The 24,875-nt window shown below is 49.5% G+C and overlaps 1 protein-coding gene, 1 long non-coding RNA gene and 1 other non-coding gene across 4 annotated transcripts; 2 read left to right on the top strand and 1 right to left on the bottom strand.

The window, feature by feature from the left end:
* Positions 1-3,006: 3,006 nt before the first annotated feature.
* Positions 3,007-3,112, top strand: LOC137803169 (U6 spliceosomal RNA). Its single transcript, XR_011080032.1, has one exon. It is a non-coding gene; the product is annotated as a U6 spliceosomal RNA (small nuclear RNA).
* An 869-nt stretch (positions 3,113-3,981) lies between these two features.
* LOC137802318 (uncharacterized) lies at positions 3,982-11,832 on the bottom strand. Its single transcript, XR_011079964.1, has 3 exons — positions 11,648-11,832; positions 11,341-11,493; positions 3,982-10,844 (listed from the first exon to the last, which is right to left on the bottom strand). It is a non-coding gene; the product is annotated as an uncharacterized lncRNA (long non-coding RNA).
* Positions 11,833-19,039: 7,207 nt separating this feature from the next.
* On the top strand, positions 19,040-22,425 carry LOC137802305 (amino acid transporter heavy chain SLC3A2-like). Of its 2 annotated transcripts, none has more exons than XM_068600104.1 (8): positions 19,040-19,583; positions 19,746-19,936; positions 20,037-20,210; positions 20,353-20,450; positions 20,522-20,664; positions 20,836-21,139; positions 21,251-21,385; positions 21,978-22,425. In XM_068600104.1, exons 1-8 carry the CDS (start codon positions 19,189-19,191, stop codon positions 22,332-22,334), a joined length of 1,797 nt encoding a protein of 598 aa, XP_068456205.1. In that variant the 5' UTR covers positions 19,040-19,188; the 3' UTR covers positions 22,335-22,425. The 2 variants fall into 2 exon arrangements, with proteins under 2 accessions (XP_068456205.1, XP_068456206.1); XM_068600105.1 differs by having other exon boundaries at positions 19,041-19,583; positions 21,251-21,313.
* The last annotated feature ends 2,450 nt before the right edge of the window (positions 22,426-24,875 follow it).

The raw sequence follows: 24,875 nt of genomic DNA, 5'->3' as shown, positions 1-24,875 counted from the left end.
GGGGTAAAAGTTCATTAGAGTGGGGGTACTGGTTCATTTGTTGGGGTGCTGGTTCATTAGCGTGGGGGTACTGGTTCATTAGTCGCAGCACTAAATCATTAGTGTGGGAGTACTGGTTCATTAGTCGGGGTACTGTCTTTTTAGATTGGGGGTACTGGGTCATCAGTGGGAGTACTGATTCATTAGTGGGAGTAATGGTTCATTAGTGGGGGTACTGTCTTTTTAGAAAGGGGGTACTGGTTCATTAGTGGGGCTACTGGTTCATTAGAGTGGGAGTACTGGTTCATTAGTGGGAGTACTGGTTTATTAGTGGTAGTACTTGTACATTAGTTTGGTTACAGGTTCATTAGAGTGGGGCTACTGGTACATTAGTTGGGGTACTTGTTCATTAGAATGGGGGTTAGGGTTCATTAGTGGGGGTAAATGTTCATTCGAGTGGGGGTACTGGTTCATTTGTTGGGGTGCCGTCTTTTTAGAGTGGGGGTACTAGTTCATTAGTGGGGATACTGGTTCATTAGTGGGAGTACTAGTTCATTAGTGGGGGTAAAAGTTCATTAGAGTGGGGGTACTGGTTCATTTGTTGGGGTGCTGGTTCATTAGCGTGGGGGTACTGGTTCATTAGTGGGAGTACTAAATCATTAGAGTGGGCGTACTGGTTTATTTGTTGCGGTACTGGTTCATTAGAGTGGGGGTACTGGTTTATTAGTCGTAGTACTGGTGCATTAGTTGGGGTACTGGTTCATTAGAGTGGGGGTACTGGTACATTAGTTGAGGTACTTGTTCATTAGAGTGGGGCTTAGGGTTCATTAGTGGGGGTAAAGGTTCATTAGAGTGGTAGTACTGGTACATTAGTTGGGGTACTGGTTCATTAGAGTGGGGGTACTGTTTTTTTAGAGTGGGAGCACTGGTTCATTAGTGGGGCTACTTGTTTATTAGAGTGGGAGTACTAGTTCATTAGTGGGGGTATCAATTTATTAAAGTGGGGGTACTGGTTCATTAGTTGGAGTATTGGTTTATTTGTTGGGGTACTGTCTCTTTAGAGTGGGGGTACTGGTTCATTAGAGTGGGGGTACTGGTTTATTAGTTGGTAGACTGTCAGCTCTCACGTTTGATTTCTCATTTGTCCTCGTTCTCCATTTGCTTGTGCCAAAATGCATTCTGGGATACTGAGAAACCTGAATGAGATGCCACACAAACAGCTGTTCGGCGCCTGGCAACTTGCAGCAATTTTATTTCCCAGCATGCAGTTTGGCTGTGTAATTTCGCACCTTGACTAAACTCAAGAACCCTGACAGATAAGTAGCTTGTGACATGTACCATGTGACAAACACTTCCTGTCCTTTATACAATGTGACACTGTCCCTTGAAACCATGACAAACGCTTCAAGTCCTTTATACCATTTGACAAACACTTCCTGTCCTTTATACCATGTGACAAACACTTCTTGTCATTTATACACGTGGGAAATGCTTCCTTTCCTTTATACCATGTGACAAACACTTCCTGTCCTTTATACCATGTGACAAACACTTCTTGTCATTTATACACGTGGGAAACGCTTCCTTTCCTTTAAAACTTGTGACAAACACTTACTGTCCCTTAAAACCATGACAAACGCTTCCTGTCATTTATACCATGTGACAAACGCTTCAAGTCCTTTACACCATGTGACAAACGCTTCAAGTCCTTTACACCATGTGACAAACGCTTCCTGTCCTTTACACCATGTGACAAACGCAGTATGTACTCATTGTTCTTGCAGTACTTTGTTTCCCTCCACACACTGGTCTCAGAGTGACACCTGCTGGTGAGTTGGTGAAACTGCATTAGTGTCTATTTATTGAAAACAGGAAGTAGTAAAGCAGGAAGAACACGCATAATATGCATATAGAAGACAGTCCTGTTGTTTTTAACACTTCTTGACTGGATGAGGTTTACATGTCCTGACACTGGGAGGCCTTCATCTGCAGGCTGAAGCCGTTTCTGCTTCTGTCCTCACGCTGCCCACTCGCTGCGATCCTCGGACTGATCCATGTCTCTCTCTCTATGCTTCCTCTCCCCCCTCTCTCTCTGCCTCCTCCTCTCTCTATGCTTCCTCTCTCTATGCTTCCTCCCCCCTCTCTCTCTACTTCCTCTCTCTATGCCCTCACCCCCCCACCTCTCTGCCTCCTCCTCTCTCTATGCTTCCTCCCCCCTCTCTCTCTACCTCCTCTCTCCATGCCCTCACCCCCCCACCTCTCTGCCTCCTCTCTCTATGCTTCCTCCCCCTCTCTCTCTCTCTACCCCGGCTCTCTCTCTCTCTATGCTTCCCCCCCCCCCTCTCTTTCTGCCTCCTCTCTCTATGCTTCCTCCCCCTCTCTCTCTACCCCCTTTCTCTCTCTATGCTTCCTCCCCCCCTCTCTCTCTACCCCCCCTCTCTCTCTCTCTATGCTTCCCCCCCCTCTCTTTCTGCCTCCTCTCTCTATGCGCCCTCCCCCCCTCTCTCTCTCTCTACCCCCTTTCTCTCTCTATGCTTCCTCCCCCCCTCTCTCTCTCTCTACCCCCCCCCTCTCTCTCTCTACCCCCCCCTCTCTCTCTCTCTATGCTTCCCCCCCCCCCCCTCTCTTTCTGCCTCCTCTCTCTATGCGCCCTCCCCCTCTCTGGGTCAAAGGGCGTTAGGAGGAATGCAGGCGGAGCTGTGAGCAGATCCTTTTGTTGTCTTGTCAGCAGGGAACCAATCATGTTCCTCTGACGTAGACGCTCTCTCTGGATAGTTTCCCAGCAGCCTCTTGTGTTTTCTCAGCAGGTCAGGCAGAACCTGAAATGGGTCAGACCGGGTAAGACCAGGTTCTGGAGCCAGTGGAGGTTCAGGGCTTCACAGGCAGCTGCCAGACCTGTGTTTCCTGCCCAGAGAGAGGCACTTAAATCTGTGTTTAGGCTCCATGTGGTCCCTGGGCTCCAGTACCCTGATGAAGGCTCCTGCCGGGTAGAACCCTTTATATGCCCCCGAGGAACATTGGTCATTTGTGTTATTTCGATAGCACATATACTAAAATTGGAACGATACAGAGAAGATTAGCATGGCCCCTGCGCAAGGATGACACGCAAATTCGTGAAGCGTTCCTTATTGATCCTCTTTTATTTGATTTTCTGTAAAAAAAATAAAAGAAAAAAAAGAAAAAAAAGAAAAATGATTTTCTTTGTGGTTTGTAAATTGTTTAATTTTTGTTATAATTTGAAGTTTTCACATTTTTGTGCACATCTAAAAAAAATGTAAAAGTAAATTTAAAAATAATTGGAATCATTTTTTTAATCATTAATTGATGTATTTTGGTCATCAATCCATCGAAATTGTTTGATATTTGTTATAATTGGAAGTTTTCACATTTTTGTCAACATCTTAAAAATAAAAAAATACATTAATTTAACTTTTTTTGTTTAATATTATCTAATGTATTTTTTAATGTCCATCTATTCATCGGGTTGTGGTGGCAGCAAGCCCAGCAGCCTTCTCCAAGTCCACAAAGCAAATGTAGACTGGTTGGTAAACTGCCAGGACCCCTCCAGTAGTCTTAGAAGGCAAAGAGCTGGTCCACGACCTGGATGGACTCTGCACTGTTAGTCTTGAATCTGTAGTTCAACAAGCGGTCGTAGCATCTTTCCAGCACCCCGGCATAAGCTTTCCCTGGGAGAATTAGCAGTGTGCTACATGATGGTTCACACTTTCTGGTTCCCCTTCTTGGAGATGGGAACCAGCACCTAGGGCTGGAGTCCATTGGCTCTGTTCCTGACCCCTATGCAACCCTTAAATGTCAAATCAACCAAGACAGCCCAACAATGTCCAGTGATTTCAGCATTTCATTTCCTTGGCGCCTTGCTACTAAGGAGCTTTCAAACTACCTTACTGGCCTCCAGCAGGGATATGGCTGCAACCCCCCCCCCCCCTCCCATTCTGAGTCAGAGGTTCCCCTCCTCTGCTGTAAATAGCTTGGGGTGGATCCTGCTTTACTTCCTGATACGTCAAATGGTTTGCCGGAACCTCAGTGAGGCCAAGCTTAAGTCCTTCTCCATGGCCTCCTTGAACTCTTCCCATTTCCGAGTTTTAGCATCTGCGACTGCAGCAGTGGCAGACCTCTTGGTCTGCTGGTACCCGACAGCTGCTTCAGGAGACCACTGGTCAAACAGGGCCGTCGGCCTTCCAACCACAGCTCTAGCGGCCGGAGATCAGCTCGCCTTGGCCCTCAGCACGGCCTGCCGCCCGGTCTGCATAGCACCCGACTACAATGCTCCTCCCTGCGAGTGGTTAGTCCACAGGGTGGCTGCGGCACCATGATATTTATCCGAGCTAAGCCCGACCGGGCCCCATTGGCGAAAGCCCGGCCACCAGAAGCACGCCGGCTAACTGGCCTCCCGGACCTTTTGAGTCGGCCACAGTTATTGTACACTTACTGCGTAATGGTCTGCCTTGATTTGATGCTAGGCCGCGGCTCCTGTCCTCTCTCTTTCTGTAAGACATGGACCTTGTCAAGGGTGGGCCAGGAAGAGGATGATGACCAGCAGGATGAAGATGACCGGCAGAATAATGACTTTTTATACAGCACTTTTAAAAAGAGGGTTTACAAACTGCTTACACAGATTTGGAAAGCATTAACACAACCCAAAATGCAGCAAACAAAAAAGATCAGACCATAACAGCATTGAACACAATCACACCAAACAAATAACCCAAAAGAACAGTAGAAAACAAAGAAATATATAAAAATATACACGCAAAACAATGGGATCAAAGAAAAATCCTGCGGAATAGATCATAGAAATAAAACTTAAAAGACATCACTTATAATCAATTCTATAAAAATTGGTTGTAAGAAGTGATTTAAAAGATCTGCCTGCCTTATCTACTCTGGTAGGTTGTTTCAAAGTAGAGGGGCCCTGATGGCGAAAGCACCGTCAGTAGGAGACCACTGGGCCAGCAAGGCCCAGGGGCCCAAAAAGCCTCCTAAAAGCTTGACGGCTTGCCTCTCCCCGGGTGTTCATCACCGGGTTTTCAGGTTGCCACCAGGACACCGATGACCTTCCAACCACAGCTACTAACGACCGCGTCCACAACAGAGGTCTTGAACAAGATCCACTCGGATGCCATGTCAAAACAACCTCCCTCAGGATTGTGAGAAGTTCAACCGGAGGGGGGAGTTGAAGACCTTGTGAGCAGGATCCTCTGCCAGATGTTCCTAGTTCACCCTCACAACACGTTTGGGCTTGCCAGGTCTTTCTGGCCAGTTCCCCCGCCATCTGATCCAACTCCCCACTAGGTGGTGATCAGTTGACAGCTCTGCTCCTCTCTTCACCTGAGTGTCCGAGACATACGGCCGAAGATCAGATGATACCATTACAAAGTCGCTCATCGATCTCCGGCCTAAGGTGTTCTGCTTCCAGGTACACGTATGAACCACCTCATGCTCCAACATAGTGCTCGTTATGGCCAAACTGTGGCTAGCACAGAAGTCAAACAACAGAACACCATTCGGGTTCAGATCAGCAAGGCGTTCCTCTCAATCACCCCCTGCCAGGTTTCTCTGTCTTTGTCCAAGTGAGCATTGAAGTCTCTCAGGAGAACTATGGAGTTGGCAGGTGGCGCCCTCACCAGGACCCCTCCCACGGACTCCTGATGTTCGATGCATAAGCACAAACAGTCAGAGCCTTTCTCCTCGCGACCCGGAGGCGCAGGGAGGCAACCCTCTCGTTCTCCGGGGAAAACTCCATTACGGCGCTCAGCCGGGGGCTCGATCCCCACTCCCACCCAGCGCCTCTCACCATGGGCAACTCCAGAAAAGGACAAAGTCCAAACTTTTGCTAGGAGCTTGATTTCAGATCCTTTGCTGCGCGTGGAGGTGAGCCCTACTATATCTAGCTGGTTCCACACCACCTCCTTCCCTGCTAGCAAGGCGAGTTCCCCGTCTCCAGAGCTAGTTTATGCTGCTGGAGATCGGCTCACCCTGGCCCTCAGCTCAGCCTGCATAGCACCCGACCACAAATAGCCAAAAAGAACAGTAGAAAAACAAATATATAAAATATTCAAACAAAACAACTGAAACAAAATAACTATAATAGATCATGAAATTTAAAAACATAAAAGGATGATCAATTCTAAAATATGTTTTAAGAATTGATGTAAAAGAAGTTATTGATCCTGCTCAGCCGGGGGCTCATGAGTACCCCCACTCCTGCCCATCGCCTCTCACCCTGGGCAACTCAAGAAAAGGACAAGGTTCAAACTTTCTCTAGGAGCTTGATTTCAGATCCTTAGCTGTGCGTGGAGGTGAGCCCTACTATACCTAGCTGGTTCCGCATCACCCCCTGCACCAGTTCCTTCCCTGCTAGCAAGGTGAGTTCCCCGTCGCCAGAGCTAGTTTATGCTGCTGGAGATCGGCTCACCCTGGCCCTCAGCTCAGCCTGCATAGCACCCGACCAAAAAAAGCCAAAACAAACAGAAAATACACAAAAAAAACAATGGGCACAAAATAACTGCATCATAGATCATGAAAATAAAAAACACAAGGACGACTTATTCTATAAAAATCGGGTTTAAGAAGTGATTTAAAAGATGTTATTGAATCTGCCTGACTTATCCTCTGGTAGGTTGTTTCAAAGTCAAGGGGCCCTGATGGCAAAAGCACCGTCAGCAGGAGAAACCTGGGCCCAAACAAAGCCCAAAAGGCCTCCTTAAGCTTGACTGCTTCCCTCTCCACCGGTGTCCACCACCGGGTTCTGGGGTTGCCACCAGGACACAAACGACCTTCCAACCACAGCTCCTGCGTCCACAATAGAAGCTTTGAACAATACCCACTCGGATGCCATGTCCGCAACCTCCCTTAGGATCGTGAGAAGTTCATCCGGAGGGGGGAGTTGAAGACCTTGTGAGGAGGATCCTTTGCCAGACGTTCCCAGTTCACCCTCACAACACGTTTGGGCTTGCCAGACTTTTCTGGCCAGTTCCCCCGCCATCTGATCCGACACCCCACCAGGTGGTGATCAGGTGACAGCTCTGTTCCTCTCTTCACCCGAGTGTGCGAGACATACGGCCGAAGATCAGATGATACCATTACAAAGTCGCTCATCGATCTCCGGCCTAAGGTGTTCTGCTTCCAGGTACACGTATGAACCACCTCATGCTCCAACATAGTGCTCGTTATGGCCCAACTGTGGCTAGCACAGTAGCCCAACAACAGAACAACGTTCGGGTTCAGATCAGCAAGGCGTTCCTCTCAATCACCCCCTGCCAGGTTTCTCTGTCGTTGTCCAAGTGAGCGTTGAAGTCTCTCAGGAGAACTATGGAGTTGGCAGGTGGCGCCCTCACCAGGACCTCTTCCACTGCCTCCTGATGTTCGATGCATAAGCACAAACAAACAGAGCCTTTCTCCCCGCGACCCGGAGGCGCAGGGAGGCAACCCTCTCGTTCTCCGGGGAAAACTCCAACATAGCGGCGTTCAGCCGGGGGCTCGATCCCCACTCCCACCCAGCGCCTCTCACCATGGGCAACTCCAGAAAAGGACAAAATCCAACCCTTCTCAAAGGAGCTTGGTTCTAGAGCCCTAGCTGTGTGTGGAGGTGAGCCCAACTATATCTGGCTGGCTCCGCACCACCTCCTGCACCAGCGCCCCTGCTAGCGAAGCAACGTTTACACGTCGCCAGAGCTAGTCCATGCTGCCGGGGATCGGCTCACCCTGGTCCTCAGCCCGGCCTGCATCGCACCCGACCGCAATGCTCCTCCCTGCGGGTGGTGAGTCCACAGGGTGATCAATAAAATCAATTCTAAAACCAACTGGGAGCCAATAGAGAGACCAGAACCGGGGAATTGTGATGTCTTTTCTTTTCTCATCTTCCTCTCCTTTCTTCTCTTCTTCTGGATGAATTTTTGTCTTTCAATGCACATTACTACCTCTACTTTCCAGGAGCCTCTGTGCTTCCTTGCCTCAGGTTTCCATGGATCATGGCTGTCTGGAGCTGTACCTGCATGCTACGATGGACTGTGGCTATCTAAATCATGGTCCATGCCTACCGCTCATATGAATGTTTTTGTCATGTAATGTGCTGCAACTCTGTTACGTTGTTCATTCTGGTCACATGACATCTGTTGCTTCTGTCCATCCTGGAGAGGACCCTCCTCTGTTGCTCTAAATATAATATATATGAAGGTTTCTTCCCCTTTTTCCCTGTGAAAGGGTTTTACTGTCTTTATTTGGGGACTTTTTCCTGATCCGATGTGAGGTTCTGGAACAGGAGGTCATGTGTACAGCTTGTAAAGCCCTCCGAGGCAAATCTTATATTTGTGGTTTTGGGCTCTACAAAATAAATTGAAGGTCATCTGTTAAAACCACTAAGAAGCCTGTCTGCTGCATTTTGGACTAGTTGGAGGCGGGAGATAGATTTTTGGGTAATGCCTGAGGGGAGTGAGTTGCAACAGTAATCTGGAGAAAATGAGTGCGCGGCTGACGGTGTGGACAGTATGGGTTTAATTTTGAAGATGGTTAACTGAAAAAAAGCAGGAATGGATGTTTTTTTTTATTATTCGTGATTCAAAGTAAAATTGAGTGTCAAATATTACTCCAAAGTTTTTTGCAACAGGTTTTATGAATGCAGACAGACTAAGATTGATTCACTCTGAATGAGGCAAGTGTTATTGTTTGGGGAGTTGAATAGTAGGACTTTCTATTTTAAGTTATAAAGTTGTAAAAAGTTGTGTTATCCAACAGTTGACATCAGAGAGAGTCTCAGCGGAAGGTATATCTGTGTCGTCTGCACAGTGTACAGCACACGTTAAAATCATCTAAAACAACGTTGTTGTACTGTGACATAAAAGCAGCTAAAACTCATGGATAAACATATTGCTGAGCTTATTAATATGATGACACGAGTTTGAGGGTTTTCTTTTAGTTGAGTGTTGCGTCTATAATAAAATTTCATGACAGACTTATTGAGGGATTTGACATTCAAGAGACCAACATTTGCCAAACAGCTTTTATGTGAAGGTGCTAAGGGCCGTTGCAGAGGAACTCTGCAGCACGCTGTGCTACCGAGCGTGCTGCAGTGGATGGAAATACGGTAAAGGAGAAGCTTTAAGGGTCCGTGTGATTGGTCGCAACACTCAGGCGTGGGGCGCGAGCTGGAGCCGTGACTGACCCGTTCATGAGCCGGGAAGCAGGAGTTAAGGTTAAGGCCACCAGGGGGAGCTAGTGCTGTGTGTACTGCGGGAGGGAGAGCTTGTGCTGGCTACCAGGTGGTGCGGGGTGGAGTACGGATGTTGTAAATCATATTCATGTGCATTAAACTTCAGGTCAATAAACGGCGATGCAGCTGTAGTTGTGCATGTTATGTCCGTTTCTCAAGAGAAGTGCATTTGTGTAGCACATGTCAACAAGACGATTCAAAATGCTTCACATGAAACCATTAAAAGCAGATTTAAAAACATTTAAGAAAACAATAAAACAGTCAAGAAAAAAGAAAAAAATCAATATTGCAGTGCAGTTTAAGAAATAAAATGTAGCATTGAGTCGTTCAATATAGCCAGCAAACAGAAAAGTCTTCAATCTGGATTTAAAGGTGCTGAGGGAAGTTTAGTCTCACGCCTGCACTCAACACCACCATCCCCTGTTCATCAGGACAGAAGCAGACTGGCCCGTTGCAGCCTTGTGAGGAAACAGGATCCTCTTGACAGATCAGAGACAGTTAGATGTTACTTTGCTTGTGATATGTTGTTGGCGTGTTTTAAAGCACCAAACTTCCGGCTGTTTGTGGTGTTTTGGACGGTCAACTTGTTGACTGGACGGCTTCTGCCTTTGCCACTCCAGCGCTTGTTACTTTACTTGTGAACAGAGGAAATAAATGACGAGAACCAGAGAAGCTGTGGAACTGAAATCTTGTGGCGGCGACACCAGGCTTCCAACACGTGTTTACAGTCAATGTGGTGGAGTCAGGATGGAGTAGAACATGTCTGATGGAGTGCGTAACCTTAAGACATTTGGGTGGACGCCATCAGGGCAGGAAAAGGCGGAACGTTTCCAAAAATGATCAACATTGACGATAAAAACACATTTGGTGCAGGTGGAGCCTCATGCACAACCTCGTCCTGGGCAGGTGGCGTTTGGTCAGGATGCCGGGAAGCTTCTCATGCGCGTCAGCTACCTTTAAAGCCCGAACTACTAAAAGGAGCTGCCGCTTTTCTCCTCACCATCGAGTCCCCAAAGTCCCCAATGATTAGCGTGGTGGGAGAGGAGGAAGAAACTCCTGAGAAGATTCAGGAGGACGGGTGGAGCTGGAGGGTGGAGCTCTCTGCGGTGCCGGTGTGAATTGAGGAACGGACCGTTAGGCGCTTCTGTGGAGACGTTTTGTGGCTCATGGACGGCTCGGTGGAGACAGCAAGTCGTGGGAAAGCCGGAGAGCTGAAGGAAACCCGTTGGGCAGAGGTGGGAAGTCAAGGCGGTCCAGAACATCGTACCTGTTCTCCAGCTGGATGCCACGGCGGAGCATGGCGGGCGGAGCAGCGACCCAGGACTACGGCTCCTGACTGTGTGGAGTTGACCAAGGCTTCAGGCTGAGGCCCACCATCGGTCCAGGACTCCCAGTGGACGGATGGAGCGCCAGCAGCAGCCGGAGAGCGAGTGGTGACATCGAACTCTGCTGGCGAGGCGGCGCCAGCGGGACGGAGCGCTGGAGTCGGGCACTCGGCTGGTGTCGGGCACTCGGCTGGTGTCGGGCACTCGGCTGGTGTCGGGCACTCGGCTGGTGTCGGGCACTCGGCTGGTGTCGGGCACTCGGCTGGTGTCGATCCGAAGATGATGGTGTCCATTAACTGCTCTCTTTGGATCTGGTAGAACGTGCAAATTCAGCTCCTCCAGCTCTGAGATGTTATCGGCCGGGCGGAGCAGCTGGCATCGTTTGATGGAGAGGCGAGTGGAGCCATCGTAGTGTTGAGTGCAGTGCTAAAAGCTTACTGTTAGCTTAACTAAGCTAACACACTAGCCAACTCACAGAGGTGGCCAGTAAGCGTTTAGCTCGTGGATTTTCACTAACCTCTTAAGTTTTGTTTTCTATCAATATCAGGATGTATCACATGGATCAGAAGCAGTGAGAGGAGGAGCAGGAGCAGTGAGAGGAGGAGCAGGAGCAGTGAGAGGAGGAGCAGGAGCAGTGAGAGGAGCAGAACTAGTGAGAGGAGCAGAACTAGTGAGAGGAGGAGCAGGAGCAGTGAGAGGAGCAGAACTAGTGAGAGGAGGAGCAGGATGACGGGCTGCTGCCCGCCAGAACTCAGGCAGCAACTCATGCGACGCCTGAGGCCTCATGTGTTCGACAGACGGACTCACCTCAGCACTGTGGGCAGGTGGTGGGGCCGGAGGAAGGCTGCACCTCCTCTTGCTCCTCCGGTGGCGTCCGGGCGGCTGCAGGCGGCAGCGAGGAGCTGCTGCTTCTGCTCCAGGCGAGTGATCTGAGACTCAGTGTCTCCTGATGAGAGAAACCTTTGAGAGCAAATACAAAGACACATGTAAGTCTTGCTGATTCCTGAAGAAGTTGATGCTTTACTCCTCACAGCTCTCCACCTGGAGGCTCTCGTCACATGAGGAGCCGGAAGTTCAAAGCAGATGAATCAACCATCATTCAGGCTGGACTTACCTGGAATGCTTACAGGCCCTCCTCCAACGCAGACAGAGACCAAGGATGAGAACGCTGAGCCAAGAGACCTGGAGGAGGAGAGAAAGGTGAAGGAGGCAGAAGAGGAGCAGGAAGAGGCATGACCACAACTTTTATGATGCGACGACAAAGACTGTCATGTCTTCAAGTCCGTGAAGCTGAGACGCCTCATGGAGCTGCAGGAAGACAGAGGTGCTGGTGGAGATGGTAGGAGTGGAGGTGCTGGTGGAGATGGTAGGAGTGGAGGTGCTGGTGGAGGTACAGGAGGTGCTGGTGGAGGTACAGGAGGTGCTGGTGGAAGTACAGGAGGTGCTGGTGGAGATGGTAGAAGTGGAGGTGCTGGTGGAGGTACAGGAGGTGCTGGTGGAGATGGTAGGAGTGGAGGTGCTGGTGGAAGTACAGGAGGTGCTGGTGGAGGTACAAGAGGTGCTGGTGAAGATGCTGGAGGTGCTGGTGGAGGTGCTGGAGGTGCTGATGGAGATGGTAGGAGTGAAGGTGCTGGTGAAGGTACAGTAGGTGCTGGTGGAGGTACAGGGGGTGCTGGTGGAGGTGCTGGAGGAGGTACAGGGGGTGCTGGTGGAGATGGTAGGAGTGGAGGTGCTGGTGGAGGTACAGGGGGTGCTGGAGGTGCTGGTGGAGGTGCTGGTGGAGGTACAGGGGGTGCTGGAGGTGCTGGTGGAGGTGCAGGGGGTGCTGGTGGAGGTACAGGGGGTGCTGGTGGAGATGGTAGGAGTGGAGGTGCTGGTGGAGGTACAGAAGGTGCTGGTGGAGGTACAGGAGGTGCTGGTGGAGGTACAGGAGGTGCTGGTGGAGATGTGGAGGTACAGGAGGTGCTGGTGATGGTAGGAGTGGAGGTGCTGGTGGAGGTGCAGGGGGTGCTGGAGGAGGTGCTGGAGGTACTGGAGGTGCTGGTGGAGGTACAGGAGGTGCTGGTGGAGATGGTAGGAGTGGAGGTGCTGGTGGAGGTACAGGAGGTGCTGGTGGAGATGGTAGGAGTGGAGGTGCTGGTGGAGGTACAGAAGGTGCTGGTGGAGATGGTAGGAGTGGAGGTGCTGGTGGAGGTACAGGAGGTGCTGGAGGAGGTACAGGGGGTGCTGGTGGAGGTACAGGAGGTGCTGGTGGAGATGGTAGGAGTGAAGGTGCTGGTGAAGGTACAGGAGGTGCTGGTGGAGGTGAAGGTACAGGAGGTGCTGGTGGAGGTGCTGGTGAAGATGGTAAGAGTGGAGGTGCTGGTGAAGGTAAAGGAGGTGCTGGTGGAGGTACTGGAGGTGCTGGTGAAGATGGTAGGAGTGAAGGTGCTGGTGAAGATGGTAGGAGTGGAGGTGCTGGTGAAGGTAAAGGAGGTGCTGGTAAAGGAGGTGCTGGTGGAGGTACAGGAGGTGCTTGTGGAGGTACTGGAGGTGCTGGTGGAGATGGTAGGAGTGAAGGTGCTGGTGAAGGTACAGGAGGTGCTGGTGAAGGTACAGGAGGTGCTGGTGAAGGTACAGGAGGTGCTGGTGAAGATGCTGGAGGTGCTGGTGAAGATGGTAGGAGTGAAGGTGCTGGTGGAGGTACAGGAGATGCTGGAGGAGGTGCTGGTGAAGATGGTAGGAGTGAAGGTGCTGGTGGAGGTACTGGTGGAGATGGTAGGAGTGGAGGTGCTGGTGGAGGTACTGGTGGAGATGGTAGGAGTGGAGGTGCTGGTGGAAGTACAGGAGGTGCTGGTGAAGATGGTAGGAGTGAAGGTGCTGGTGAAGGTACAGGAGGTGCTGGTGGAGGTGGTAGGAGTGAAGGTACAGGAGGTGCTGGTGAAGATGCTGGAGGTGCTGGTGAAGATGCTGGAGGTGCTGGTGAAGATGGTAGGAGTGAAGGTGCTGGTGAAGATACAGGAGGTGCTGGTGAAGGTACAGGAGGTGCTGGTGTACCTCCACCAGCACCTCCTGTACCTTCACCAGCACCTCCTGTACCTTCACCAGCACCTTCACTCCTACCAGGGTAGGTACTGGAGGTGCTGGTGAAGATGGTAGGAGTGAAGGTGCTGGTGAAGATGGTAGGAGTGAAGGTGCTGGTGGAGGTACAGGAGGTGCTGGTGGAGGTACAGGAGGTGCTGGTGAAGATGGTAGGAGTGAAGGTGCTGGTGAAGGTACTGGAGGTGCTGGTGGAGGTACTGGAGGTGCTGGTGAAGATGGTAGGAGTGAAGGTGCTGGTGAAGGTACAGGAGGTGCTGGTGGAGGTACAGGAGGTGCTGGTGAAGATGGTAGGAGTGAAGGTGCTGGTGAAGGTACAGGAGGTGCTGGTGGAGGTACAGGAGGTGCTGGTGAAGATGGTAGGAGTGAAGGTGCTGGTGAAGGTACTGGAGGTGCTGGTGGAGGTACTGGAGGTGCTGGTGAAGATGGTAGGAGTGAAGGTGCTGGTGGAGGTGCTGCTGAAGATGGTAGGAGTGGAAGTGCTGGTGTTAGTGGAGGTGGTAGAGGTGCTGGTGGAGGTGCTGGAGGTGGAGGTGCTGCTGCTGCACCTCCACCTCCAGCAGCAGCTCTGCTCCTCCGTCTCATGTCTCCTCAATGACGTCATCAGCAGGAGCCTAAGGATTAATGATCATCTAAACATGATAAAAAACATTAGCAGGAAATACTTGATGATGAAGAAGATGATGTCATTGTTCATGTTGAGCTCTGCAACAGGAAGTTGAGGTGTTTTATTCACTCACATATGAATAAAACTAAGCTCATTACAGCCAATAAAACATGTTCACTTATAAATAATACACCGTATGTATATTAATATAATGTATAATAGACAGTATGTATATTAATATAATGTATAATACACCGTATGTATATTAATATAATGTATAATAGACAGTATGTATATTAATATAATGTATAATAGACTGTATGTATAATAATATAATGTATAATACACCGTATGTATATTAATATAATGTATAATAGACAGTATGTATATTAATATAATGTATAATAGACTGTATGCATATAAATATAATGTATAATAGACAGTATGTATATTAATATAATAGCAGTGTATTAAATACAATGGGTAAAATAATGTTATAAACTATAATATTAAATATTAACAGGTAAACAGGCAGGGTTCTCACACATTTTACAGGCTTGTTTCATATACATTACACACACACACACACACACACACACACACACACACACACACACACATAAAATAAATAGTCATTATTTTGTGTGTTTAGTTTATTACATGGCGTCTAAAGTGTGTGGCGCTACTATGACAACACATTCCCTCTTGAATATTAATAAAGTACATATTTATCATTTTGACCAATGGACTTCCATGACTTTAAACTTCCCTTTCGCCACATGGCTCATGGCGAAAGGGAACATCCGGCGAAAGCACAGACTGGCATCTTCGGATGATTTAAAAGAACAATGTAAATTGGCGACCTTCAGTGCACACATTACCTCCACAGTGAGAACGTCACGTCACGGCGCCGTCGGTTACCGCTGCCTGCTCGGAGCCGAGGCCAGCAGCACGCTCCGCTAGCTGCAACTCCGCTAGCTGCAACTCCGCTAGCTGCAGCTCCGCTAGCTGCAGCTAGCGGAGCTGCAGCTCCGCTAGCTGCAGCTAGCGGAGCTGCAGCTCCGCTAGCTGCAGCTCCGCTAGCTGCAACTCCGCTAGCTACAACTCCGCTAGCTGCAGCGACGTTGGCTCCCCCTTTAGCAGCTCGGTAATGTCGCCTCCTCCCATCCCCCATGTTCGAAATGTCGAAGGATTTGCCTCCACACAACCTACGTTTGGCTTGTCCCGCGTCTTTGTCGGTTGTAACTCATGACGTGTATTTCTCCATAAGTAGCAAAGCAACGTTAAAGCCACGCGTCCCTGGCAGAGTGAATTATCCCGACGGCCCACGAGCAGAGCGACTGCTGCGACAGTGTAGCTCGGACACGCTGACGTCACGTGTTAAGGTGCGTTCACTCGCAGCGCGAATAATTCACACTGAGAGCACTTGCTTATATCTTTCTTTTAAAGCATTTCAAATTATTTCAAACTCAGCGGAAATGAACGACATGAACATATAAATATAACATTTCAATGACCTTTGGAATTTTTTTTCATGACTTATCCAGGCCTGGAAATTGTCATTTTAAGTTTCCAATTATATTCCAGGTTTTTAATGACGGTATGAACGCTGTCGTCTGCATTAATACACTTTACCGTTAGCATCGACGCAGCACTAGCAGCCCGTCTCAGTGTTCTTTCCTCCATGCTGATTCTGACCCGTAGACTTAAAAAGCATGCATGGTAAGCTAAATATAGCATTAGCATAACTGCAACTAGCCAAAGCTGCCTCGTATCCAACTGCGCATGCGCGGCTTTACTTTCACGGTCTTTTTATCTTTCTAAACTGGCGGTCTAAACTGGGACCAGGTGTCTCACCTTTCTCCGCGTAAGTTCTTCTCTCCAATTAGTCTTGGAGGAGAGATTTGGTCTCGTTAGGGTTGAGTCTTCTTGAAGAGCAGCTCTGCAAGTCGGCGACATGTGAACGAGACACGAGCCCTGACGTGTACTGAGCCCCGGGAAACCGAACAGCCCGAGTCCTTTCTCGGGCGCTGATTGGAGGAATTCTACGTCACTCATAAAATGTAAATCAATTACAAAAATAACTATCTTTTCCCAAATAAAAGCATCCTATAATAATTATTATTATTATGCTACACTTAATATGAAGTTTGTTGAAAACATTTTTTCACTACTTTTGGTTTGGGGTAAAACCGGAAGTGCCGTGTGAACATAGTTGGCTCAACAGTAGGAGTTGTGATCTGAGGCCTAGATAACGAGATCAAGAAATAAAAGATGGATAAACGACGTGTCTTTAATACACCGCGTAGTGTCTCAGAGGACGGGGCCAGAGCGTGTGCACGCGAAGCCGGGTGATCACAAGCACAGACGTCTGAAGATTGACAGCTCCAGAGAAGCTAGCGTTAGCCACCCCGTTGAAGCTAGCGTTAGCCACCCCGTTGAAGCTAGCGTTAGCCACCCCGTTGAAGCTAGCGTTAGCCACCCCGTTGAAGCTAGCGTTAGCCACCCCGTTGAAGCTTGCGTTAGCCACCCCGTTGAAGCTAGCGTTAGCCACCCCGTTGAAGCTAGCGTTAGCCACCCCGTTGAAGCTAGCGTTAGCCACCCCGTTGAAGCTAGCGTTAGCCACCCCGTTGAAGCTGGCAGGTCCTCACAGCAGCGTCTGAAGCAGCAGGAGCTGTTCAGGTAAAAAGAGGTCGTTCCTCAGCGCTGGCTCACTAACAGACTGGCTGGAGGATTCACTTCTTGGTGTTGCAATAACACATGATCCAGTAAAACTAAGTAAATATCAAGCTGTACTTGAACATGTGAGTAAGTTCATGGTCTTGGTCTCTTTTAAAAGAATAAACTCTGAAGCTTTTTCCCTCAATAGTCTCAACCACGTTAAGTGCTGCTGACACTGAGTCATGAAAACACTAAATATGTTTTTTTTTATTTCTGCCTGAACATTTATTTGCAGATGGAAGCCTGCAGATAAGTATAAATGAATGTATTAACGAAACACAATGGGACCATAGCATGAATCCTTATCCAGTCTAATCTAAAAGATTCAAATTAATATTTTACACATGTTTCTCTAATGAAATATTTAGGCGTTTTTCCATTTTGAGACTGACAATATTCATTATATATCTATATCTATATCTATATCTATAGATATATAGATATAGATATAGATATCTATATCTATCTATCTAGATAGATAGATAGATAGATAGATAGATAGATCTTCCCCCCGGTGGGCGCTGCAGCGCCTCCACTGAGGCGGTGAGCAGTATGAGGGTCTGCTTGTGAAATGTTTTAGTGTTCAGGGTCTCCTCTGACTTCTTGTTTCTCTGCAGACGTCTCCACGCAGCCGGACGCCCGCAGGCTGGTGGAGGCCGTCTGCATCCTGCTGCGTGGCCTCCACCCTCAGAGCTGCTCTGCAGCCGCTGGTCTCTGATCCTGAGGAGCTACAACACCATCAGGGACAGCTTCTGGACAATCTGACCCTGAGAGACAAGCTGCAGCTGTTTGAGACCAGAGGCTCAGCCGGTGGTGAGTACCACACTAAACTAAGAAGCTCATTACTGTCCAGCAGTTACGTCTTCAAGGGGTTAAACCGGTTTGACTAGGTTCAACTGGAGGAAGGAAGCCCAGGAGGGTCATGTCCTGGAGGCGGCTGTGCCATCCAGCAGCGCTCCTCTGGTGGCACCGCACCACACGGCTCCACCAGAGAGAGGCCTTCCCCCTGGACGCTTGCCACACCCTGGACCTACCAGCAGCTGCTGGACCAAGACTGAGGCTGCTGGTGCCACCACCACCGCTCCTCCTCCCCACGGTGGAGGCCACCGCTCCTGCACCTCCTCGGCTGCCAAAGAGGAGGCTGTGGAAGCGGAAGCAGCTGGACAAGAGGCGTCAGAGAGACAGGACTTTAACACGAAGGCGCCGTCTCACTGAGCGGGAGGGAAGACAGGCCGGCCGGAGATATTACACAGATATTATTAATCTGTGTTATGTTTTTGTATTTTTAAAGTGTGAAATGAAATTAACTCCACGATGAAGATGTATTTCCAGCGCTCACTCAGCTTGTCCTCAGGAGTTTATTACTGGCCCGCTGCTCCTCATGGAGTCCACAGAAAGGACCAATTATAATAAACACAAACACGTGCAAAACATAATATGAAAAAGTTAAAATGAGTACAAACAGAATAAAAATAAATAGTCAGATAACTAGTGGACTCAAGGACTGGGATGTATATTGTGTAGTTCATCCATAATTTATACAAAGAAAAATCAGATGAGTAAAAAAGCAAAGAAAAATGTCAAGTGTTTAAAGTCTTAATGACCACCAGTAAAAAAGTTATTCTTTCACTCATCTGTTTCAGTGAGTCAGATAGTTACTATGACATTATAACTAACATATTAATAACATTATACTATTATTAATAACATTATAATGTTAACATATTAATAACATAACATTAACATATTATTAATAACATTATGACGTTATAATATTGTTAATAACATCACAATGTTATTAATAACATTCTGTTATATTATTAATGGCATTAAAACATTACCATTATTAACATCATGAACATAGACCGTCAGTGCGCATGATGCGTTCAGGAGCTCTCATTGCGGCTCAGTAAAGCCGGATCTCGACGTTCCAGCGTCCGCTTCAGGGACCTCAAGAGGGTCACCGAGGTCCGGTTCCAGCTGAGGGCTCTGACCCGCGCGTTGTGTTTCATTTGTACACGTAAACAACAACAACAACCACCTAGAACACTAGAGAGGAGAACGGGAGGTCCCGTATTTCCCACAGCTCAGAAGGCATCACTCGCTGCGTCGTGACAGACGGGCAGACAGACGGCCGCGCGCACATCCTCACGGTCAGAACCGCTGCAGTCACCGAACGTTACCGAACGTGACCGAACGTTACCGGACATTCACCAGTTTCACAGGATCTGTTCCGGATCCCCGCCGCTATGAACACGGAGGAGACCAACGTGGACCTGAAGGATGCGGAGACCAAGGATGCGGAGGCTGCGCCGGCTCCCGATGCGGGTCCTGGTCCCGATGCGGTCCCTGGTCCCGATGTAGGTCCCGATGCGGGTCCGCAGGAGGCTTCGGGTCCCGCTGCGGATGCTGATGCGACGGAGGCCGATGTGAGCGAGGCGGATCTGGACCAGGAGGACCAGGAGAAGCAGCCGATGACCGGAGGAGGAGCCCGGGCCCAGGACGGCCCGCCCGCCGCAGGAGAGGACCCGGACCCGGTGCCGGAGAAGAACGGGACCGTGAAGCTGAAGATCCCCGAAGACAGAGAGGAGAAATTCACCGGACTGAACAAAGAAGAACTGATGAGAGTCGCTGGAACCCCGGGGTGAGGAGATGGAGAGATAAATAAATAAATAAATGAATAGATAAATAAATAAATAGATAGATAATAAAATATATGTAATAAAAATATATTTTATAAATATATATATATATATATATATATATATATATATATATATATATATATATGTGTGAATGTCTCCAGCTGGGTGCGGACTCGCTGGGCGCTGCTGGTCTGGTTCTGGTTGTGCTGGTTCGGGCTGCTGGGAGGAGCCGTGCTCATCGTGCTGCAGGCGCCGCGCTGCAGAGAGCTGCCGGCCACCAGCTGGTGGAGCGCCGGCCCGCTGTACCGGGTATCAGACACCTGGGCCTTCAGCCCCGCCCACAACCTGAAGGGTGAGCACTGCATGCTGGGAAGGATCGGACGTGTTCATAGAGACGAAGGCAGGAGGAACAGAAATACAGCTACTGAACTCCCCTCTCCCCTCTCCTCCAGGTGTGGAGCAGCAGCTGGCCCACCTGTCCCACATGAAGGTCCGGGGTCTGGTGCTGGGCCCGGTCCACGTGGCCCCTGCTGACGACGCCATGGCGCTGAGGTTTGAGGAGGTCTCCTCTGAGTCCGGGACGCTGCAGCAGTTCAGAGAGCTGCTGCAGGCGGCGCATGAGAGGGGTGAGGATGACCTCAGGGTGGTGCTACAGGGTGGTGCTACAGGGTGGGGCTACAGGGTGGGGCTACAGGGTGGGGCTACAGGGTGGGGCTACAGGGTGGAGTTCTCACATCTGACTGCGGGGCGCTGACGTTCTGTCTTCAGGGATCTCCGTGGTTCTGGATCTCACTCCTAACTACCGCGGCTCTTCAGGCTCCTGGTTCTCCAACGGCAGCGTGACCAACGTCGCCGAGAGGCTGAAGGTGAGACACGCAGACAGACAGGCACCATGTCTCTGGTCTCTGTCTCCACCCGTCTGTCTCTCTGTCCTCAGGCAGCTCTGGTCTTCTGGGTGGAGCAAGGCGTGGACGGGGTGCAGCTGTCGGGGGTGGAGCGAGTGTCCCGCGTGGTTCCGTCTCTGTGGACCGACATCCGGACCATCGTCCAGAACGGGACGGAGGAGACGCCCAACAAGAGGTCAGAGACCAGTCTGTCCAACCACTGGGACATAGACCCTCTGGTACCAGTGGAACCTTTGGAACCAGTGAAACTTCTGGAACCAGTGGTCCCACATGACCCTGTTAGATCTGGAGCTTCATAACTAGCTGGGTTCTGCAGTGAAGGTGAAGCTAACAGGTGGTGTTGCAGGGTCCTGATTGGGGTCACCGAGCGCACCTCGGCCGAAGACGTGTCGGCGCTCCTGAACTCCACCGGCGTGGACCTGCTGGTGTCCGGCGTCCTCCTCCCCGCGGACGCCACGGAACGCGCTCAGTCCGTGCAGCTCTTGTACTCCACCCACAGCCAGCAGAGGCTGGCCTGGAGCCTGGGGGGGCGGGGCCACCTGGCCTCGCTGGCGGGCCCGGCTCTGGTCCGGCTGCACCAGCTGCTGCTGCTCACGCTGCCGGGGACGCCGGTCTTCACCTACGGAGACGAGATAGGCCTGATGGACGAGGTGAGGACGGCTGGTCTCACTCTGACCACTAGGGGGAGCCCTGGAGTTCATCATCAACAGGACTATTGATTATCACTGATTGATGTTCACATTTCATCTTCTCTGTTTAAGGGCAACAAGTTTCCCAGAATGCTTTGGGACTCTGACAAGGAGGAGCTGAACGGGACTTTGAAGGTAAACAAACAAAAAATGGAGCTACTGAAACTAACAGAAGCTCAAAGAGTACAAGGAGTACTAGGAGAGCAGGTACTAGTAGTACAAGAGTACAAGTAGTGCAAGTACAAGTAGTACAAGTAGCAGCAATGCTGTTTGTACTGGCAGTATCAGTCACAGAATAGAACTAGCATTACTTGTTGTGCTTGTAGGAGCAGTAGTACTATGACCAGGTTTACTAGTTCTATTTCTGGTAACTAGTACTACTGTCTCTGTGCTGCAGGAGGAGTGGTAGTAGTACCTGCAGCAGTAGCACTGTGTGGTAGTACTCAGTACTGTCTCTGTGCTGCAGGAGGAGTGGTAGTAGTACCTGCAGCAGTAGCACTGTGTGGTAGTACTCAGTACTGTCTCTGTGCTACAGGAGTGGTAGTAGTACCTGCAGCAGTAGCACTGTGTGGTAGTACTCAGTACTGTCTCTGTGCTACAGGAGTGGTAGTAGTACCTGCAGCAGTAGCACTGTGTGGTAGTACTCAGTACTGTCTCTGTGCTACAGGAGTGGTAGTAGTACCTGCAGCAGTAGCACTGTGTGGTAGTACTCAGTACTGTCTCTGTGCTACAGGAGTGGTAGTAGTACCTGCAGCAGTAGCACTGTGTGGTAGTACTCAGTACTGTCTCTGTACTACAGGAGGAGTGGGCGGGGCGGCGCTCGTGCCGGCGGTTCTTCGCCGCTCTGAGCGATCTGCGCGGGAAGGAGCGCTCGCTGCTGTTCGGAGACTTCCTGCTGCTCTCTAACTCCTCCTCCTCGCTGGCGTACCTGCGCGTCTGGGATCAGAGCGAGCGCTACCTGGCCGCCTTCAACTGGGCGCAGGAGGCGGCGGCGCTGCAGCTGAGCGGCCCGGCGGCGGCGGCGCTGCCTCGCCGGGCCACGGTCGTCCTCAGCACCGACGGCGACGCCCTGCCGGCCGACAGCACCGTGGACCTGACGGAGCTGCGGCTCGGCCCCGGAGAGGCCGCGCTCCTCAGGTTTCCCTACGCCGGATAGCTGCAGACGCAGGAGACGCCAACATGGCCGCCGTGTTGTGATTATGAGAAGTATCTGATAATGTCACGAGAAAATAAACTGTGAACAAAGACACGCTGCTCTCGTTTCTGTCTTCACGAGAACAACCTCACTTCAGGTACAAGTACACAGAGTACTTAGTGTGGAAAGACAAGCAGATACTTACAATATGTACACTGAGATGTAGAAAAAGTACAATATGTACTATAAGATGTAGTAAAAAGTACAATATGTACTATAAGATGTAGAAAAAATTACAATATGTACTCTGAGATGTAGAAAAAAGTACAATATGTACTTTATGTAAAAAGTACAGTATGTAATATGGTCAAAAGTACAATATGTCCTCTGAGATGTAGTAAAAAGTACACTATGTACTCTGGGATGCAGTCCAGAGTACACTATAAGACGTAGTACTGTCACATGGGGGTCGTGGATGAAGGAGGATCATGTTTCAGAACACGGTTCACAGACTCAGGAGTGAAGCGGGGAAACAGCGCCCCCCGGACCCGCATGGCTGAGAGTCAGGCAGCGTGTGGCCGCAGCTGGTACTGCAGCCTGCAGCTGGAGGAGAGAGCAGGTGGAGCTCATGGAGGAAGAAAAGATGAGTCCCTTCCGGTCAGAGTGAGCAGACAAACTGTCCTGCAGGTCAGACCCTGATGACATTCTTCTGTCAGCTGTTTCCTTCTCGAGCCTCTACATGTTGTAGCTTTGCGGTTCACAGCGCGTCCAGCAGGGGGCAGCAGGGGAACATCTAACGCTGAAGGTGCTTCACAAGTCTTCTTCTCGCCATCTGCATTATGGATGATGGCAGATTTCTTCTGTATTAATAAAACATGAAGCTGTTGACTTTGGTGAAGACGCTGAAACGCACCGGGGAACCGATACCGCCGCTCTGGAGCTGGAACATTCCACTTCCTGTCAGACCGCAGGTCATCAGCTGTTATGAAATGTTATTATGAAATATTATGAAACATTATTGACCTTGAACATCTATGTGTGCTTGGAATTGTTCTGCACTTCTACACTGTACTGTAGTATCTGAGTACTACAACAGGATCTGAGTACTACTATAAGATCAGAGTACTACTATAAGATCAGAGTACTACTTAGATCTCATAGTAGTACTCTCATCTCATAGTAGTACTCAGATCTCATATGAGATCAGAGTACTACTATGAGATGAGAGTACTACTATGAGATCAGAGTACTACACTAGGATGTTCCTCCTCCCTCCAGAGGAGGAACATCTGGACTGAAGCTGCTCCCTGAAGGTCCAGAACTCAGAAGTTTGAGTCCTTTCTTCTTCTTCGGTGAGTCTGAGGCGTCGTCTTGATCTCCTGAAGCAGTTGAAGCTTCTTTAACGTTCTTTCATGTTGTTTCATGTTGTTTGAGCGAGCGATGAAAGAAGGAACTCAAGCGGTCGATGAATCCTGATGCGGCAGAAGAGTCTCACGTGACGACGGTTCAGGACCAGAGCTCAGCGCCTGAAGAGGAAACCTGATGAAGGAACTTCCTGTTTCACTCTGAAGCCTAACGTCTGATCAACGACCCCAGTTTAACCTCAACATGGTCTCACACACACACACACACACATCTACATACATGTCCTCCCACACACACACACACACACACATCTACATACATGTCCTCCCACACACACACACACACACGTCTACATACATGTCTTCACACACACACACGTCTACATACATATCCTCACACACACACGTCTACATACATATCCTCACACACACACACACACACGTCTACATACATGTCCTCACACACACACGTCTACATACATGTCTTCACACACACACACGTCTACATACATATCCTCACACACACACGTCTACATACATATCCTCACACACACACACACACACGTCTACATACATGTCCTCACACACACACGTCTACATACATGTCCTCACACACACGTCTACATACATATCCTCACACACACACACACACACGTCTACATACATGTCCTCACACACACACGTCTACATACATGTCCTCACACACACACGTCTACATACATATCCTCACACACACACACACACACACGTCTACATACATGTCCTCACACACACGTCTACATACATGTCCTCACACACACACGTCTACATACATATCCTCACACACACACACACACACACGTCTACATACATATCCTCACACACACGTCTACATACATGTCCTCACACACACACACATCTACATACATATCCTCACACACACACACACACACACACACACGTCTACATACATGTCCTCAAACCAAAAAAGGTGCTTTAGTATTTAGAAATATCCTCTCTACAGAAATGTCCAGGTGTAACCTTCAGCAGTATGTTAACCCAGGTGTAACTACGTAAGTGAAAGTGTTACAGGACATTTACTTGTAACAGTATTTCTAAGCTGTGGTATTAGTACTTTTAGGGAAGCAGTAGTGGACGTAAACAAGCTTTTTATCTACTGTACTTTGTTTTAAGTCACTGACAATAAGGGGCCAGCAAA

Source organism: Clinocottus analis, unplaced genomic scaffold (genome assembly GCF_023055335.1).
Source record: "Clinocottus analis isolate CAN_PGR_092001 unplaced genomic scaffold, fCliAna1.0.p SCAF_5, whole genome shotgun sequence".
In the NCBI taxonomy this organism is placed as follows: Eukaryota; Metazoa; Chordata; class Actinopteri; order Perciformes; family Cottidae; genus Clinocottus; species Clinocottus analis.
Note: the sequence above shows the minus strand (reverse complement) of the source record. Positions and strands in the feature narration are given on the sequence as shown.

What these genes read in the sequence shown, in the direction of transcription:
- LOC137802305 (XM_068600104.1), top strand. Translation starts at nt 19,189, where the DNA reads ATGAACACGGAGGAGACCAACGTGGACCTGAAGGATGCGGAGACCAAG. An exon ending in CCCCGCCCACAACCTGAAGG is followed by an intron (nt 19,937 to 20,036) that starts GTGAGCACTGCA and finishes CCTCTCCTCCAG; the next exon opens with GTGTGGAGCAGCAGCTGGCC. An exon ending in AGATAGGCCTGATGGACGAG is followed by an intron (nt 21,140 to 21,250) that starts GTGAGGACGGCT and finishes TCTCTGTTTAAG; the next exon opens with GGCAACAAGTTTCCCAGAAT.